Below are 19,308 nucleotides of genomic sequence, written 5' to 3'. Positions count from 1 at the left end.
TTTGGCGCATCAGTGGTATTTGTAACCTGAAACTATAAGGGGTTCTGGACAGTATGTGACTAGAGAAGGGCAACCAGGAATGAGCCTTTAAAATTGAATAGTAAGAAGAACATAAAACAGAAAAAACCAGTAACATGAAACAAGAACATAGAGATACGGTGGTAAATTAAGAATTGCTAGTGCTTATAAGAACTCATGATAGGAAATCTGATCTTGTAGACAGTTGTCAGAGAAGACTTTTCTGAGGACATGAGGGATGAATAGAAGTTAATGATGAGGACTATAAACAAAAGAAAAGAGGCAACCCTGTAGAAGAGAAGTAAAAGTTAACCCAAGAAAGATGGAGGAGAGAAGAGTATTCCCATCAGGTTGAAGAAACTGGGGGTAAAAGGGGGGAAGGTGGGTAAAGTTAAATTTATGTATGGAGTACTAAAGGAAGCAAAATTGTAAAATAAGATCTTAAGAGGAACAGTGTAGAGTGCATCTCAGAGCGGTCCTTCCAGAAGAAGGGAGACCAAGGCTTCATTCACTGACTCACTGACACTGACAGTTCCCCTTTTGTTGAGGATAGCCCCTGAGGGTGTTGGCTCCCTTACATTTCTCGATTGTACCTTTGCTCAAAAGCTCCATTTTGAAGAGAGTTCTGAGGCAAAAAAAGAGAAACATGAAGTGCTGCAGTGGGGCAGACTGGCAGCATGCATGGCCCCATCCACCGCAGCTGCAGCTGAAGTCAGAGGCTGGTCAAGGAGATGTGGTACCAGGCACCAGTAACCTCTGCTGGAAACCTAGTTCCTAACATTACCATGCTCTAGTTAAACTCATGTAAGAACTGAATCAAATTGTATTTTATGCTCAAACCAATAAAATTGAAGGGTACTGCAGTGTTTGCTTATGTCTGCTAATTAAGAATAACGTGTTGATTGAGAGCCTGAAGCCATTGCTTTATGCTTCTCATAGAAGTACGTACATTGGCCTTGGGAGATCCATATGTTCTGTTTGAAGAGAACCAGAGACAAGGAATCTGTGGGCTAGGGCCTCAAAAGTGATGCTGAACCCGTGTTTCTTCAAAAGAACAACCGAACCCGTGTTTCTTCAAAAGAACAATCGTCTTTACTCGTACTCAGTTTATTACATGTAGCTGTTTGCAGAAACTTAATGCTACTTCTTTGCATCAAAATCTAATCTATATAAAAATTATTTTTAATTAGCTATTGGAAAAATGACTTCAGTGGCATCAAAAGAGTTTTTTTTTTTTTTTTTTTTTCTTACTGCAGGTTTGATTCCCCTTCATGGAATTAAACATAAACTTAGATACATTGACCTACATAGTAATTGTATAGATAGTATCCATCACTTACTTCAGTGTGTGGTAGGATTAAACTTCTTGACTAATCTTATTTTGGAAAAAAATGAAGAAGATAACCCTGTCTGTCGTGTACCAGGTATGAGCAATTAATTTAATGCTTTTTGTAACAGTTAATATCCAAAACTCCTTTGTTTCCTGCAACTGGTGTTTATGATCTCCTTTTATTTGTCTTAAGCTTTGTGACTTTTTATTATACATTTGGAAAATTATAATTGCAAATAAACTTATTAATATAAATTATGGTTAAAGAACACAGGATAAACAGATAAGTAATTTTAGGCACTTTTATATTTGATAAGTGAAGACCTCATGATTAAATTATGTTATTATAACATAGTCTTATAATACTATGCAGCCATAAAAAAAGAAGTAGAATATTTAGCTACTGATAGGCAATTATCTCCCAAGGTATATTTATGTTAAGAGAAAGAAAAGCAAGCAAGTTACAAAACATTGCATATAATAGGTTACCATTTGTGTGCAAAGAGCAAGGGATTTGCAGAATATATATATAAAATACCTAGAAGGCTACACACACACAAAAAAAAAAACTGATAACAATGGCTAATTCCAGTATTAAGTAGCTAAGGATCAGGAAATGGAGAAAGGATGGAAAGGGAGCTGAGAATCAGGAAATGTCAGGAAAATTTTTTCCTGTGTACCTTTTTAATTTTATTTGTGAATGTGTTAAATTATTAATGATTTTTGTAAGGAAGGAAACTTAATATGCTATGTAGAAGATGCTGCTGAAATGCCATTTGATCTAATTCAGAATCACTGAAGTTGGCAAGTACAAAGCAGACCAGACTGCAATTTCTAGAACTCCCTTATTTCAATGGCTTAACCTAGCAATAAGAAACAAATGTGGAATATGAATATATATTCTAAAGATCTGCTTGGGTAGTTGGCTACAAAGTTGGCTCCATTCTATCCTTAATATGCAACTATATGAAGGCTTTTCCGAGAGTGGAAACCTGTTTTGATAATTTTATTTCACAGAAGAATATAATAGATTTGAGATGAACTCTTTTCTTAAGGCCGTATAATACAAGTCACCCTAAGAATTAGGATAGACTTCAGTTTTCTGGGGGAACCCTGTTTTTGAAAAAAGTCTTATTTCTAGAGCAACTTTATTTTTCTTTACCCACCCAAGTTGGATTTTTTTTCTAACAATTTATCTTAAGAATCTCTGGCTCCTACAGTTTGAACCTTTGTTTTTCACGTTATTTAATAAGATATTTCAACACAGTTGCCTTCCCTCCTAGAATCGAAGGGATACTTACTACTAAAATTACTTTTCTCCCTTCAAAATCTCTAATATTAACTTGCCAGACTTTTTTTATTTCTTTTGGAATTCTTCCAATCACATCATTGGCCTTTGTTAGACATACTTGCTTTTAAAATTAGTCAGGCAAGTGAAAGTGTTTCTTTTAGCCTGAACACCAAATCAATGTTAATTTGTCAGATTTCTTATACTTAACTGTATTTAGGGAAAATAAACATATTCTTGAATAGTTGATAGATTATTTTAAACTTAGTTATATGTAAAAGGGAGAAAGATAGGGGCATTTAATTTTACTAAAGGCCTCATTAGTAAAATTCTGGGTTTCTAGTTGTTACCCACATTGTCTTGATTTATATTTGTGCTAATCATATTACAAATAAAAGACATGTTTGGCTTTCCGTTCAGAATAAACTGTTACTGGTATCATGCATTTATAACTTTAAGCAATTTTAGAAAGATAAATCCAGCAATGATTTCTAACTTTCTGATCTTCACCAGGAAGATTATGTGAGAGGGATAATGGGGAGTATTTTGTTTGTTTTATGTTTAATGATTACATACTGAGGGACTAAGTACCTTTTATTACAAGTTTATTAGTTGCATTCCAGGACTAATTTAATCATTCAAGTGATATATCTGGTTGGTGATATATTTAGTGTATTTGAGAAATAACTAACTTTTGAATGCCTGACTTTTCATTTTGAATGATTTGTTTCCAGGGTACAGAGCAATTATGCTCCAGACATTGCCACAGCTTAGAATCCTAGATTGCAAGAACATATTTGGTGAGCCAGTAAATCTATCAGAAGTAAATTCATCACGCCTACAGTGCTTAGAAGGTCTTTTGGATAACTTAGTTTCTTCTGATTGTCCCCTAAATATAAGTGAAGATGAGGTATGGTATTGTTTTTTTCTAATATAAAAGATACCTTCAAATTTTAAGTAATAATATAAATTTTAAAGGTTTTGGTTTGTTTCTGTATCATAGATAATTGATAGTATGCCAGTGGTAACACCACCCATCGATGAGATAGTTCCCTTGGATCAGTTCGCAACACCAGCAGATACTGGTTTGACATCCTTTATATCTATATGTCCATCTTCTGAGCCGGAGAAAGTTAATCATGAAAACAATTTTCATAATGACATGAAACTTCAGAAATTAGATGATCAAATTTTACAGCTTCTCACTGAAGTAACTATTTTTCCTTTATTTCTAAGCAGTGTGTTTGTTGAAAATAAAAAAGTCGTTAAGAAAATGTAAAATAAAAATAGCATAAAAGCTAACCAACCTGAAACAATTTATAGTTAACATACTGTCATATATGTATATTTTCCTTTATAGAAATGGGATTATGTTTTATAAAATAGTAGTAGTAGAAAAATGTACTTTCCTTATTGTCCTTCAAATGTTGATTATGTAATTCTTTTGTTCTGCTGTACTTCACATTATTTCTGTGCACCCACTTTTTGACCTTGAGTAAACACAGAACTCTTCTGACTCAATGTTTATTAACATAGAGGATATGTGAGTTACTTTGGGCCTCTACTATTTTCAGTTGTTTAATGATCAAAACTGCTTCTAGAACTTATAGCTGAGTGACAGGTTAACTTATATAGTTCCTGCTTCAATTTCTGTTTACGTCAAACCTCATGAAATTACTCTCTACTTTCTTTAGATAATTCTTTTTTACCCCTGCTACTGGTCCACTAGCTATTAGAATCTTTGAATTATGTGGATGTACTACAGTGCCTAGATTTTATTGCTATTTGGGTCTCCAACCCTTGCTCTAGCATTCTTGACTGTGATGTACAGTAACAGCTGTTTTCTTAAACACCACACCTCTCAGAATGCAGTGGATTATTACTTAGCCCCTACCTGGATATAGGATAGAGATACTGTGGTACAGGCCAAGAAGCTATTAATCAAATGTCAGTTTGACCTACATATTTGTAATTAAATTTCAATATTCAGAATTTTTTTGTCCAAATCAGGTGGGGGTGGGAAGTGAAAACACTAATGGTGGAATTATGGTTCAGAGGCTTTTTAATAATTCTGAATTATTATCATAGTTATAACAGTAACATAACAATGCTGGATAAACAAAAAGTCTACCCTGGGTCAGTAAATGAATAAAGCTGTAAGGACTTTGTGTGCTGTAAATCCCTAGATGCTTCATTTGGGCCACAGATGTAGGTAGGAATAGAACTGGGATAAGAATGCTAGCCTAAACATTCTTTGACATCATTGATAATGTGTCACTGAGTTCTTAGACTTCTCCATTTCCTCAGATTTCATCGTTCATCTTTTCTAATGGCTGACTCTTCTACCAATGTCAGAATTTAGATTTAAATTTAGTAACTTAAATTTGAAGTGAACTTTTGTGCCACCTTTTATGCTATCCTTATTTCATTGTCACAATACCCCAGTCAAGTAGCTAGGGATTAATATATTGTTCTTGTTTGTATAAAAGAAACCCAGGAGTCTGTGTCCTTTATTAGCAAAACAGAGTTAGGCTTCAGACCCAAATCTCTGATCCCCATTCTGGTATTTTTTCTACCATCATGCTTCTCACTCAGTTATGGTGATAATTCTTCCTACTTTGTAACCAAAAATACGAGTCTAGCTATCTGGGGGGAGAAACATGATTCATTGCTTTGCATATTAAAAAATTAGGTGAATGTCTTCTTGTTTGCTAACTTGTGTGAAGGATAAACATGCAGTTTTAATTTCAGTTGATGTATACCCTCAGTGTTATATCAAAAGTAGCAATTTATAAGCAAAAATCGTAAAATTACTGAAAATGTGCTGTACTACAATATTTTTCTTAACTATGGGATTTATAATTATTTTACGATTTTGAGAATTGTCTGTGAAGACTCTTGTCTTTTAGTTTTTTCATACCATTTTACTATGAAATTTTCAAATATAGAACAAATTTGAAAGAATTTCTTAGTGAATACCAATATACCCACCAACTAGATTCCACAGTGAACATTTTACTTTGCTTATTTTGTCGTATATCTATCCATTTAGTCAGTTACCCGTCTTATGACACATTCAAAGTAAATTACATCAGTATACCTCCCCCCCAAAATTCTTAAGAATATGTATCATTAACTATAGATTCAGTATGTTTTTAGTCATTTCTTTTAATATAAAATACAGATGTGTGTTTTCCCTGAATTGATAAAAAAAAAAAATATACCTGTCACCCAAATTTCTTTGACAGTAAATATAGCCATCATCGACATTACCCCTTTCCCAGTCAGTCTTCTCCCCCAAGGCAATCCCTTTTCTTCCTTTTTCACTATAGATTATTGAATGCTTCTATCAGAATCTAGTATAAATGTAGTCATACAGTAAATATATTCTTATGTATAAAGTCTCTCTTATTCAGCATCACTTTGAAATCATTCCGTGTTGTATATCTTTTCTTTAGATATTTTTTTCATTACTCTAAGCAGTTGTTTTAGTGTACAAGTTTTACATACCTTTTATTAGATACATTCCTAAGTATTTTATGTCTTATAAATTGTAATTTGAAGAGTTTTTGTGGTTTCATGTCCCATGATTGCTACTTCTTTGTGAAATACCATTTTTATATATATAGCTTGGATCCTGTGACCTTGCTAATAAATTTACTTATTAGTTCCAGTCCTTATTTTGTGTATACCTGGTGATTTTCTTCATAAACAGTCATGTGGAGACGCTTTTCCCCCTTATTCCCTGACATTTATGCTGTTCCTTTTTGTTTTATTGCAATAGCTAGGGTCTGCAGTGCAATTGATAGTGAGACTGGGCGCCTTTGTCTTATTCCTGATCTTAGGAGAGCTTTCTATATTTCACAGGTGTAATGTTAGTCTTATGTTTTTCATAGATGTCCTTTATCAAATGAAGGAGTTTACTTCTGTTCCCAGTTGGCTGAGTTATCTGATGTTAATTTTTTTTGTTAAATGCTTTTTCTGCATGTATTGAGATAATCATATGGTTTTCTTTTTTACTCACAGAATAGTATGAATTACATTGATTAATTTCCAGATGTTGAACGAATATTGCAATTTTGGGATAAACCTCATTTAATCATAGTAAATTATTTCTTTAGTGTATTCTTGGATTTAGTTTGCTAATATTTTATAAGGGTTTTTATATATATTTCCTCATGAGGGGTATTTGTTTTTCTTTTATAGTAACATATTTGATACTGATGTTAGGTTAATGTCTACCTAAATGAGTTTAAAGTTGTCCCTTCCTATATTTTCTAAAAAATTTTTGTAAGATTGGAATTATCCTTTCTTAAATGTTTGATAGAGTCCAGCAGTAAAATTATCTGGGCCTGGAAGTTTCATGATCATGAATTCATTCTTTTTAAAAATTTAAATAAGGCAGCTCATTTTCTATCTCATTGTGTGTTGCTTTAGATGAGTTGTGGTTTTTATTTTTTATTTTATTTTATTTTTTTAAGATTTTTAAATTTATTTATTCATTGAGAGGCAGAGACAGAGTTAGAGGGAGAAGCAGGCTCCATGCAGGGAGCCTGATGTGGGACTTGATCCCGGGACTCCAGGAACATGCCCTGAGCTGAAGGCAGATGCTCAACCACTAAGCCACCCAGGCATCCCAAGTTGTGTTTTTTAATTTGTCTATTCATCTGATGTGTCAACATAAAATTGTTACTACAATATTATCTTATTGTCCTTTTAACATGTATAGGATCTGTAGTGATAGCCTTTCTTTTATTTCTGATAATGAAGATTTCTGTCTTTACTCTTTCTCATTTTGTTTATTGTTTTTGTCCTGGTCAGTTTAGTCAAGCATTTTGTTTCTCTCTACAAGGATTAATCTTATCTGCTTTCTATTTTCTGTTATTGATTTTGACATTTTATTATTTATCCTTCCTTTAAATTTACCCTTCTTTTTTTTTTTTTTTTACCTTTTTTTTGTTTTGTTTTTAAGATTTTATTTATTCATGAGAGACACAGAGAGAGAGAGAGAGAGAGAGAGAGAGAGAGGCAGGCAGAGACACAAGCAGGCTCCATGCAGGGAGCCTGATGTAGGACTCAATCCCGGGACTCCAGGATCATGCCCTGGACCAAAGGCAGGCGCTAAACCGCTGAGTCACCCAAGGATCCTCCTTTTTTTTTTACCTTCTTAATGTAAGTGTTTACATTATTGATTTTAGACCTGTCTTCTAATTTAAATTAACTATTTAAAGCAGTAAATATTGGGATGCTTGGGTGGCTCAGTGGTTAAACTTCTCTGCCTTCAGTTCATGGCATGATCCTGGAGTCCCGAGATCGAGTTCCACATCGGGCCCCCTGCATGGAGCCTGCTTCTCCCTCTGCCTAGGTCTCTGCCTCTCTTTCTGTGTCTCTCATGAATAAATAAATAAGATATTTAAAAATACAGAGAGAGAGCATTAAATATTTTTAAATACTGCATTAGCTACATTTCACAAAATTTTATTCGTTTTCAGCATTATTTAGAAATATTTTTCTGATTTCTCTTGTGATTTCTTCTTTCAAAAATTACTTATATTTTGTCAGAGAACATTCTGGATAATTTTAGTCTTTTTAAATTTATTGAGATCTATTTTATAGCCCAGCATGTGGTCTAACTTGGTGGATGTTCTTTGTACACTTGTTAAGTCAGGATGGCTGGTAGTATTTTCAGATGACTCCTGTCATTATTGATTTTTTTTTTTGTCTCCTGTCAGTTGCTGATACTGATTTTTTAAAATTTTACTTGTCTGATTTTATCATTTGCATGCAAAATGTTAAAATCTCCATCTAAGAATGTGGATTAGTCTGTTTCTCCCCTAATTCTCTTAACATTTGCTTATATTTGGATCTCTGTTAATAAGCACATACATGTGTATAGCTGCTTTGTCTTTCTAATGAAATGTCCTTCTTTGTCTTGAAGTCTGTTTTAGCTGATATTAATATAACCGTTTCAGCCTTATGCTTATAGTTTATATGATAAATCTTCATCAGTCAGTATTTTTGTTTTTTTTTTTTTTTTAATTTTTTTTTTTTTATTTACTTATTTATGATAGTCACAGAGAGAGAGAGAGAGAGGCAGAGACACAGGCAGAGGGAGAAGCAGGCTCCACGCACCGGGAGCCCGATGTGGGATTCGATCCCGGGTCTCCAGGATCGCGCCCTGGGCCAAAGGCAGGCGCTAAACCGCTGCGCCACCCAGGGATCCCTCAGTCAGTATTTTTGGAATAACAACTTTATTGAGCTATAATTCACTTACCATACAGTTCAGTGGTTTATACCCACTAGCAGTCACTACCATTTTCCCCTAGCCTAGGCAGCCACTAGTGAATTTTATTTTATTTTATTTTAGTTTTTTAAAGACTTATTTATTTGTTTATTCATGAGAGAGACAGAGACACAGACAGAGTGAGAAGCAGTGTCCATGCAGGGAGCCTGATGTGGGACTCAATCCCGGGACTCCAGGATCATGCCCTGGGCCGAAGGCAGGCATTAAACTGCTGAGCCACCCAGGGATCCCCATTGAATTTTATTTTTATATAGATTTGCCTTTTTTGGAAATTTCATGTAGATAGAATCAATGATATGTTGCCCTTTATGACTATTCTTTCACTTCGCATGTTTTCAGGTTTTATCAAAAAAAATTTTTTTAAGGTTTTATCAATTTTGTAGCATATATTAGTAATTCAGTTTTTTTAAATGTAGGGTAATCTGTTGTATGGATATACCACATTTTATCCATTCTTCATTTGATTGGTTAATTTGGGTAATTTTCTACTTTTTGAACATTAGGAGTAATGTTGCTGTGAACATTTATGTATAAGCTTTTGTGTGAACATATGTTTTCATTTTTCTTTGCTGTATATCTAATAGTAGAATTGCTAGGGCTGTGTGTTTAACCTTTTACGGGATGATCAGACTGTTTCCAAAGCAGCTGTACCATTTTACATTCCTACAATCAGTATATTCTAATTTCTCCACATCCTCACCAACTAGTTATTACCTGTGGTTTTGATTATAGCCATCCTACTGGATATGAAGTGGTAACTCACTGAGGCATCCATTTACTTTTAACTTTCTATATCTTTATATCGAAGTGAGTCTTATATATAGGTGGGTCTTGTTTTTTAATTCACCCTGGCCCATCACTCCCTTTGAAGAATCTATAGTCCACTGAAATTTACTCTAATCGTTGATGAAGTTGGATTTAGGTATACCACTTCATGTTTGCTTTTTGTTCACTTTTTTATTCATTTTCTCCACCCTTTCTACCTTCTTTTGTGTATTTTTAATAGTCAAATCTTAATTTGTATTTGGTTCTTTAGTCATACATTTTTTTCTGTGTGTGGTAGCTCTAAAAATAGACATATCAGTACTATGTTATTTCATATAAAATGTAGAATTCTTGCATATACTACACTTTGTCATAGTTGCCATATGTATTTCATTTGGATGCATTGTAAACTCCAGAAGACAGGTGTTTTAGATTTTGCTTTAAAGGAATTAAGAGTAGGGACGCCTTGGTAGCTCAGCAGTTGAGCACCTGCCTTCAGCCCAGGGCGTGATCCTAGGGGCCTGGGATCGAGTTCCGTATCAGGCTCCCTGCATGGAGCCTGCTTCTCCCTCTGCCTGTGTCTCTGCCTCTCTCTCTGTGTGTTTCTCATGAATAAATAAAATCTTAAAAAAAAAAAAAAAAGGAATTAAGAGTAAAAAAATATTTAAAAATTATTTGTATTTACCTGGATGTAAATCCTGTATGATACCCTTTATTTCTTCCTGAAGATTAAATTTCCTTATAATATTACTTTCCTTTAGCCAGGACTTTCAGCCTGAACTTCTGTGGCAAATCTTGTAGTGGACCCATCTGAGAACAACAAATTCTCTTTGTTTTGTCTTTTTGAAGGGTATTTTTTGCTGAATATAGAATTCTGTATTGACAGCTTTTTTTTTTCTTTTAGTACTGTCTTCTAGCCTCCATAGTTTTGAATTCAAAGTCAGTATTAATGAGAATCCTTGATTTCCTATATGTAATGTGTAATTTTTATTTGCCTGCTTTCAAGAATTTATCTTTACTTTTATTTTTTAGCAGTTTGGCTACTTTATCCTACTTAAAGTTTCTCTGAGTATTTTAAATCTATAAATTGGCCTTTTAGCTAATTAAATTTTTGGACATCACTTCAAATAATTTTCTGTTCTATATTCCCTTTTCTCACATTCCACTTAGACCTTTGTACTCTTCCATAGTTCCCTGAGAGGCCATACATCATATCAACTTTTTTTCTTCTGTACTCATATTAAATAATTTTGATAAACTGATCTTCAAGGTCACTTATTCTTTTATCACCTCATTCTCTTCTTAAGCTTAGTCAATTTTTACTTCAGATGTTAATATTTTTCAGTTGTAAATTTTCATTTTTTATGATTTATCTGCTGAATTTTCTTTTCGTTCATGACAAGCATATTTTCTTTTATATTATTAAATATAGTTATAATCACTGTTTTAAAGGCCTTATCTTTTTTATTGAAGTAAATTGATACACAGTGTTAACATAGTTTTAGGTGTACAACATGATGGTTTGAGAACTCTATGTATTACACTCATCACAGTTGTAGCTACCATCTGTTACTATACAATGTTATTGTAATACCATTGACTATATTCCCTGTTCTCACTTATTCATTCCATAACTGTAAACCTCTGCCTGCCAATCCTTTTCACTCATTTTATCCACCCCACCATCCTCTCCCATTGGCAAACACCAGTTCTCTTATATTTAAGGGTCTGTTTATGTTTTTTTTTGTATGTTTGTTCTATGTTTTGTTTTTTAGATTCCACTTCTATGTGAAAACAAGATGTTTGTCTTTCTCTAACTTATTTCACAAGCAAAATACCCTGAATCCATCCATGTTGTCACAGATGGCAATATCATTCTTTTTTATAACTGAGTAATACTCCATTGTTCTTTTCTGCTTATTTGAACATTTGGGCCTTCACAGATTAGGTAGGTCTCCATTGATTGTGTTTTCCCTTGAGAATAGGTCGTATTTTGTTGGTTCTTCTATGATGAGTAATTTTGGATTTTATCCTGGACATTGGGAATGTTATGTTGTGGAGGTTTTAGATGCTATTATAGCCTCCAAAAAATGCTGATCCTTTTGTCGTAGCAGGCATTTAACTTGCTTTCACTTAAACTATAAATTTGTCTCTTAGGCAGCAGGGTTTTTTGGGGGTTATTTTGCTGCTGTTGTTGTTGTTGTTTTTAATCATCCTGTACTGGGCTTCTTACAGTCTGTACTGTTCTATGATTCTTCAGGCCCAAAAGTCTGTGGTTTGTCTACCTGACTTTTAAGACTCTCTGTGTACCACTGATTGTGATAAGCTCTCAAGTGAAAAACCGTAAAAGCAGAAGCACCTTGTTCTGATCATTTTTCCAAGTGTCAACTCCTCTCCAGAATAAGTCTGCTTTTGTTCACTGTCCAGGGCCTCCAAATACTTTTGCTCGTTGTTTGTTTATATTTTTCCTAGAGTTATAATTGTTACCTTGAGAGTCAATCTCTAGGAACTTATTTGTCCATACCAGAAGCTGAATTCCTTGTCTTTAATTCTGAACATACCTAGATTATGAACCTTTAATCTTGTGAAAGTTCTAATACTTTAGGAAATTTCACATTTAAATCTTTTACACTTAATTGAACTTTTAACAAACTTTGTTGGCTTTTTTATTCTAGACCTCCGATTCTTTCATAGATAATGTTCCTGAGAAAGATCTCAGACCAAAAAGAGATACAGATATAACATCTGAAAGCGACTATGGCAACAGAAAAGAATGTAATAGAAGAATTTCTCGACGATCAAAAGTCCCATATTATTCCAAAACTATTCAGGCTATTAAGCACCACACTAAAAACAACAACCCTTTTATGAGGTAACTGTTTTAGTTTCAGAAATCCAATAAGGCACACAGGCATAAGTTAATACTGTTAACTTGTTCCTTTAAGCTTTTTCAGAGTGGTATTTCTTAATCTTCTAATATCAGAGATTTGACTTCTCAGCCTTGCTGATTCAGATTTGTTCACTCTATTTATTTAAAATTATACAAAAGGATCCTTTTCTTTGATAGACTGCCATTTATCCAACTTGTGAAAAGTTGTATAAGTACTGTATATTTCTTTCGGTCATTACCTATGTTTTATTCTTTGCAGTTGTAATCGTAAAATGAAACAACCTTTCTTTAAAGAATTATATGTAAGATCATCTTTAGCAAACTGTAATATGTTAGAAGAATCAGAAGAACAGAAGACTGAAATCATTAAAGTAGACAAGAGTAGTTCAGAAGATACCACTTACCGGGTATGTATGATATGAAAGGTCAAGGGGGCATCTGGTTGGCTCAGTCGGTTAAGTTTCTGACTTGTGATCTCTCTCCGCTCGGGGCTTGATTTCAGAGTCATTGGGCTGCATGCTGGGAGTGGAACCTACTTTAAAAAAAAGAGGGAGGGGGGGTGCCTGGTGGCTCAGCAGGTTAAACGTCAGCCATTGGCTCAGATCAGGATCTTGGTGTTCCTAGGATAGAACTCTTCACCCGGCTTCCTGCTCAGTCAGGAACCTCCTCCGTCTCCTCCCTGCTTGTGCTCTCTCTCACTATCTCCATCTCTATCAAATAAATAAAATATTTTAAGAAAAAAAAATAAACGTGAATAATCTTAGTTTTAAATATGAAATTAGTCCCAGTAAAATAATGCATGTTTTTATGAGCAAAAGATATTGCATATAACTTACTGGGGTGAGGGGCACCTGGGTGATTCAGTGGTTGAGCATCTATCTGTGGCTCAGGTCGGGGTCCTGGGGTCCTGGAATAGAGTCCCTTATCAGGCTCCCTGTGGAGTGCCTGCTTCTCCCTCTCCTTGTGTCTCTACATCTCGCATGAATAAATAGTCTTTAGAAAAACTTTTTTTTTTTTTTTTACTAGGGTGATAGATTGGGTTATTTTTCCCTTCCTGATTTCCAGATTTTGTATATTTTTTTGAGTTGTAAAGGAATGGAAATTATACATTTAAGGTCAGATTATATTTTATTTATTTATTTTTAAAGATTTTATTCATTCATGAGAGACACAGAGAGAGAGAAAGAGGCAGAGACACAGGCAGAGGGAGAAGCAGGCTCCATGCAGGGAGCCCAACTCAGGACTCGATCCCGGGCCCCCAAGATCAGGCCCTGGGCCGAAGGCGGCACTAAACCACTGAGCCACCCGGGCTGCCCTTAAGGTCAAATTTTAGTGAAATCATTTGTTATTTGCTTGTGAAGGAAAAAAAAAATCAAAATTTTCAAATTCTTCTTAAAGCAGTAGTTCCAAACTTTTGGGTCTCAGACCCTTTTTTAAATAAGGAGTTTACGGGTCTTCTCAGAGAAACTTTATTTTTTTCCTTTTATAAAGATTTTATTTATTTATTCATGAGAGACACAGAGAGGCAGAGACATAGGCAGAGAGAGAAGCATGCTCCCTGCAGGGAGCCCAGTGCGGGACTCCATCCTGGGATTCAGGGATCACAACCTGAGCCAAAGGCAGAGGCTCAACCACTGAGCCACCCAGGCATCCCTTCTCAGAGAAACTTTCAAACACTCAAAATGTGTATAATTTCAAGGTTTTTCATGGACTCTGCTGAAATCTAGTTTTGGGTGCATGGATCCCAGATTAAGAGGCCTTCAAGAAGCGTACCCTGCTGACTCAGTCGTTAGAGCACAAGACTCTTGGTCTTAGGGTTGTCAGTTCAAGCACCATGTTAGGTAGTAGAACTTGAAAAAAAAAAATGAAGAGGCCTTCAGGAATTTAAATATTCTTCAGTATTTGCCTTAATAATCCTCATGTTAAGATTTTTTTTTTTTAAGATTTTATTTATTCATGAGAGACACAAGAGAGAGGCAGAAACACAGGCAGAGGGAGAAGCAGGCTCCATGCAGGGAGCCTGACATGGGACTCGATCCCAGGTCTCCAGGACCACGCCCTGGGCTGAAGGCAGCACCAAACCGCTGAGCCACCCGGGCTGCCCCTCATGTTAAGAATTTTTAGTACACATTGATTTGTATTTTTCTAACATTAACTTGCCCTTGTTTTACTTGTGAAGTGCAAATTACACTTTCAACTGTACTGTGCACTGTTCTTCCAATAGTATGATTGCTTTTTTAACAGTTTCAAACCTTTCATGCCATTGGTTTCTTCCCCCTGTTCTCCAGTATAGAGACTTTGATGTTTGAAAAATATTTATCATTGGGACAACAATAACCACTAACATTTATTGAGTGCCTATTATGCACCTCACACTGTTCTGCACTGTTCTTTATACTTCTATTAATTCTTACCACAGCCCTTTGAATTAGATAACTGTTATTCCTATATTATAAATGAGAAAATTGAGGCAGTGAAAAGTTAGGTAATATTTCCAAGTTCATATAACACTTTAGTTTTCTTCCAGTCACTTGTTGAACAACTAGACCAAGAGAGAGAGAAGAGATGGAAGGCTGAACAAGCTGAGAAGAAACTTCTGGATTATATTGACGAACTACACAAACATGCAAGTGGAAAAAAAGATCTTCATAGCCTGGCTCTACTTACCACAGATAGGTAAGGGAAAGTCTATAAACCTAAAGATTTCCTAATGCAAAGAATACATTGGAATTGGAACTGGAATACCTTAGTTTACACTAGGTATAGTAAGATCAAAAGCAATGTCTGTGTTGTCCATATTTACCATATTACATATTCATTATTTTCTTGAAAATTCAGCTTCAGTCTTTTCTGGTTCTACTTTTATTTATACTTCAAATGTTTGTTTGGCATTAGATCCTCACATGTTTTCATATTCCCTTATGTGACTTGGTAGGGATTTTGCATTCCTCATCCCTATACAGAGTATATCATCTAGGTGCCATGGAGTATATATTATTTCAAAAACTGAATCTTTTCTATTATGCTTTTAAAACCTAATCTATAAGCTTCCAAATCTTTATCATCTAGACTTCCTTAATGAAGAGATGTGATCAGCTAATTATCTACTAGAAGTACCTTGTGTACATTGCTCATAAGTCTCTTAAATCAGCATATCCATAACTATACTTATCCCACTCCTTATTCTGTGTTCTCTGTCCTAATAAATGGTGTCTCATCTAGTCAGCCACTAAAGCAGGAATCTTTTGTTTGTTTCCTTTCTTGTTCTCATATCCCATAACCAGTTGGTATTGATGTCTTCTTTATTCTACTTATTAAAAGAGGTCGAACTATGTTTTCTTTATCCCAAACTTCTGCCTTAATTAAGGCCCTTATCTCTTGCTTAAATGATTGCTCTAATTCTACTGCTCTGTAGCTACTCTGTCACCATCCACCATATAGTCTACAGAATAAAGTCCAGTACTCTATAGTATACCAAACTGAAGTTGAGAGAGTGAACAAAGGAAGACCAGTTCAGAGACTAATCTTAAAGAAGATTAGAGATAGTAAGGATAAGAATTGGAGAAATGACTAGTACAGAAGCTGATGGATATATAGACTTTTTCAATTTTGGCTTGGAAATTACAGTAGATGCATATAGGAGTGGGTACCTAGCTCAGTAATTTCTTCGTGGGGCTGTCTTTGCTATTTGTTGTCTCATTTTCGAAAGTTAGACTTGTATTCTATCATCATTCGCCTCCCTGCATGTAATACTGGTCTAGAGATGAACACCTGACCCAGGCTGGGTAAATATGTCTTAGTCCATGGCCAGAGTGATTGGTGTATCTAGTGGTCATAGGATCCAAATTGGACTAATCAGAGCCTTTCCTAGAATTCTCCTAAGCTGAACTAGAGAAAGATAATCTTTTCTATTTGGTCCTCAGAACTGTTAGAATGTGAGTCCAGGGATGTTTGTAGCTTTTTCCTTCTCTCCTTCATACTTTACAAGGAAGCCTACAGGAGGAGAAATGGAAACCAGCCTATAGAAAAGTAGTGTCCTTATGGTCTTCACGTCCTTGATTTTGGTGGTCCCTCAGAATAATGCACCCCATCCTCTGAATAGGTTATGTAAGTCAGTAAGTTCTCCCCCCCCCTTTTTTTTTTTTAGATTTTATATATTTATTCATGAGAGAGAGCGAGAGAGGCAGAGACACAGGCCGAGGGAGAAGCAGGCTCCATGCAGGAAGCCCTATGCGGGACCCGATCCCGGGACTCCAGGATTACGCCCTGGGCCGAAGGCAGGCGTTAAACCACTGAGCCACCCAGGGATCCCCAAGTTCTCCCTTTTAACTTAAAGTAGTTAAGAGTTTTCAATTGTAATCAAAGGGCTCTGATAGAAAGCTAGGATCAATACTTTTTGTCTGGGGAAGATACAAGGAAGTCAAAGTTAACTTTTAGTCATCTTTTTATGTATCACTTTTCTCTTACAGCTTTATAACTGTATTCTAGTCTGATTCTTCTCCTAGATGTTGAACTCCTGGAAGGCACAGGCTTTATCTTAATCCGTCTTACTTGCTTTGAAGCCCATACTTAGCACAATGTCTGACACAAATTAGGTATTTAGTGAAGTTTTGCTGTTGGATAGTAAAGTTCATATAAGATAAGGTTTCATTAATTTATATACAATTTCCCTTTTGGCACAGTGTTAATTTCAGGGACTGGAGAGAGGCATATTATACTGTTTTTCAACCATTTTTACTAAAGAGTTTCTGAAACATATTTCAAAACTTCCTCTTTACTGTAATTTTACCTACAATTTTTATCTTTTTGTATGCATAATGTACTTACAGCTACATTTGATTTCTGCTTTAGGCTAAAGGAAATTATTTTTAAAGAGAGAAATTCCAAAGTACAACTCGAAGTTATGGTTCACAGACTTCAAAATGAAATAAAAAAACTAACTATTGAATTAATTAAAGCAAGGGATCAACAAGAGGATCACATTAGACACTTAAGAACCCTGGAAAAAGCATTAGAAAAAATGGAGAGGCAGAAAGGGCAACAGCAAGCAGCACAGGTATTTCTCTTCTTTAATCTCTGAGTCCTATGAATAAACACAAATTATAACTTTCATCTTGAAACATTATATTGTTACAGAGTAAACTTAAAAGTTATTAGGCTATATGCAAAAATTAATTTAAACATAACAATTCCTATGGAATCCTTTCTTTTTTTTTTTTTTTTTTTTTAAGATTTTATTTAAGTAGGGGATCCCTGGGTGGCGCAGTGGTTTAGCGCCTGCCTTTGGCCCAGGGTGCGATCCTGGAGACCCGGGATCGAATCCCACGTCGGGCTCCCTGCGTGGAGCCTGCTTCTCCCTCTGCCTGTGTCTCTGCCTCTCTCTCTCTCTCTGTGTGACTATCATGAATAAATAAATAAAATCTTTAAAAAAAAAAAAAAAAAGATTTTATTTAAGTAGTTTCTTTACTCAACATGGGCCTCAAACGTATAACCCCAGGATCAGGAGTCGCATGGTCTACCAACTGAGCCAGACAGGAGCCTCCCTCTTGCCCCCACTGTGGAAGTATTACAGGGTGTTAGGCTTGTGTTCTGAGAGCCAGGTTTTTTTTTGTTTTTGTTTTGTTTTGTTTTATTTGTAATAGTCACACAGAGAGAGAGAGAGAGGCAGAGACACAGGCAGAGGGAGAAGCAGGCTCCATGCACCGGGAGCCCGACGTGGGATTCCATCCCGGGTCTCCAGGATCGGCACCCTGGGCCAAAGGCAGGCACCAAACCACTGCACCACCTAGGGATCCCCTGAGAGCCAGGTTTTAAAAGTCTCTTTGGGGAGCTTGAAGATAGATACTTCATTTTCATACCTTTTTTTTTTTTAAGATTTTATTTATTTATTCATAGAGACACACAGAAAGAGGCAGAGACACAGGCAGAGGGAGAAGCAGGCTCCATGCAGGGAGCCCGACGAGGGAGTCAATCCCAGGTCTCCAGGATCACGCCCTGGGCCGCAGGTGGCGCTAAACCACTGCGCCACCGGGACTGCCCCCCCCCCCCTTTTTTTTTAAGATTTTTTATTTATTTATTCATGAGAGACAGAGAGAGAAGCAGAGACATGGGCAGAGGGAGAAGCAGACTCCTTTCAGGGAACCCGATTCAGAACTTGATCCCAGGACCTTGGGATCATACCCTGAGCCAAAGGCAGATGCTCAACTGCTGAGCCACCCAGGCCTCCCTCATTTTCATGCTTTCTGAGTGGAAATTATTGAGACGTATGATGTAATTAAGCAATATAGTTAATGTTAGTATGTTTGATGCTTCTAAGCCTATTCTTTATGTGATCATAGTATCATTAACTTAGTAAATTTTGAAAATCAACTTAGTCACCAGGTCCTATTATTTAGAAGGTACTTTTCTTTGGCATTCAAATAGAAGCAGGGAGAATATTATCTAAATACAGTAATTGTGTATATTTACTCAGATGCGACTTATCCAAGAGGTGGAGCTCAAAGCTGCCGCTGCTGATAGAGAAATAAACTTACTTAGAACTTCTCTTCATCAAGAAAAGGAACAAGTGCAGCAACTTCATGAACTTCTTGCTTTGAAAGAACAAGAACACAGGTAAATGAAACCAAACTGCTTAGTTCCTCCTTAACCCTGCTCTCTCTTACCTAAAACTAGACTGATTGATCAGTGGTAAAATCCTAACAGAACTAGTTCAT

General features: G+C 35.7%; 1 protein-coding gene across 6 annotated transcripts in view; it reads left to right on the top strand.

The window, feature by feature from the left end:
- LRRCC1 (leucine rich repeat and coiled-coil centrosomal protein 1) overlaps positions 1 to 19,308 on the top strand; it is a 38,595-nt gene that overhangs the window by 6,168 nt on the left and 13,119 nt on the right. For 4 of the 6 annotated variants that reach the window (XM_077876392.1, XM_077876391.1, XM_077876388.1 and 1 more), the window contains 8 exons: positions 1,275 to 1,442; positions 3,371 to 3,546; positions 3,640 to 3,846; positions 12,381 to 12,577; positions 12,855 to 13,002; positions 15,123 to 15,271; positions 17,447 to 17,651; positions 19,068 to 19,207. In XM_077876392.1, coding sequence (XP_077732518.1) covers positions 1,275 to 1,442; positions 3,371 to 3,546; positions 3,640 to 3,846; positions 12,381 to 12,577; positions 12,855 to 13,002; positions 15,123 to 15,271; positions 17,447 to 17,651; positions 19,068 to 19,207 — 1,390 coding nt within the window. Of the gene's footprint in view, positions 1 to 1,274; positions 1,443 to 3,370; positions 3,547 to 3,639; positions 3,847 to 4,901; positions 4,987 to 12,380; positions 12,578 to 12,854; positions 13,003 to 15,122; positions 15,272 to 17,446; positions 17,652 to 19,067; positions 19,208 to 19,308 lie in introns of those variants that run through there. The other 2 variants (XM_077876390.1, XM_077876393.1) reach the window with 2 other exon arrangements.

This window comes from Canis aureus, chromosome 28, assembly GCF_053574225.1.
Source record: "Canis aureus isolate CA01 chromosome 28, VMU_Caureus_v.1.0, whole genome shotgun sequence".
Classification (NCBI taxonomy): Eukaryota; Metazoa; Chordata; class Mammalia; order Carnivora; family Canidae; genus Canis; species Canis aureus.
This window is presented reverse-complemented; position numbering and strand designations above follow the sequence as displayed.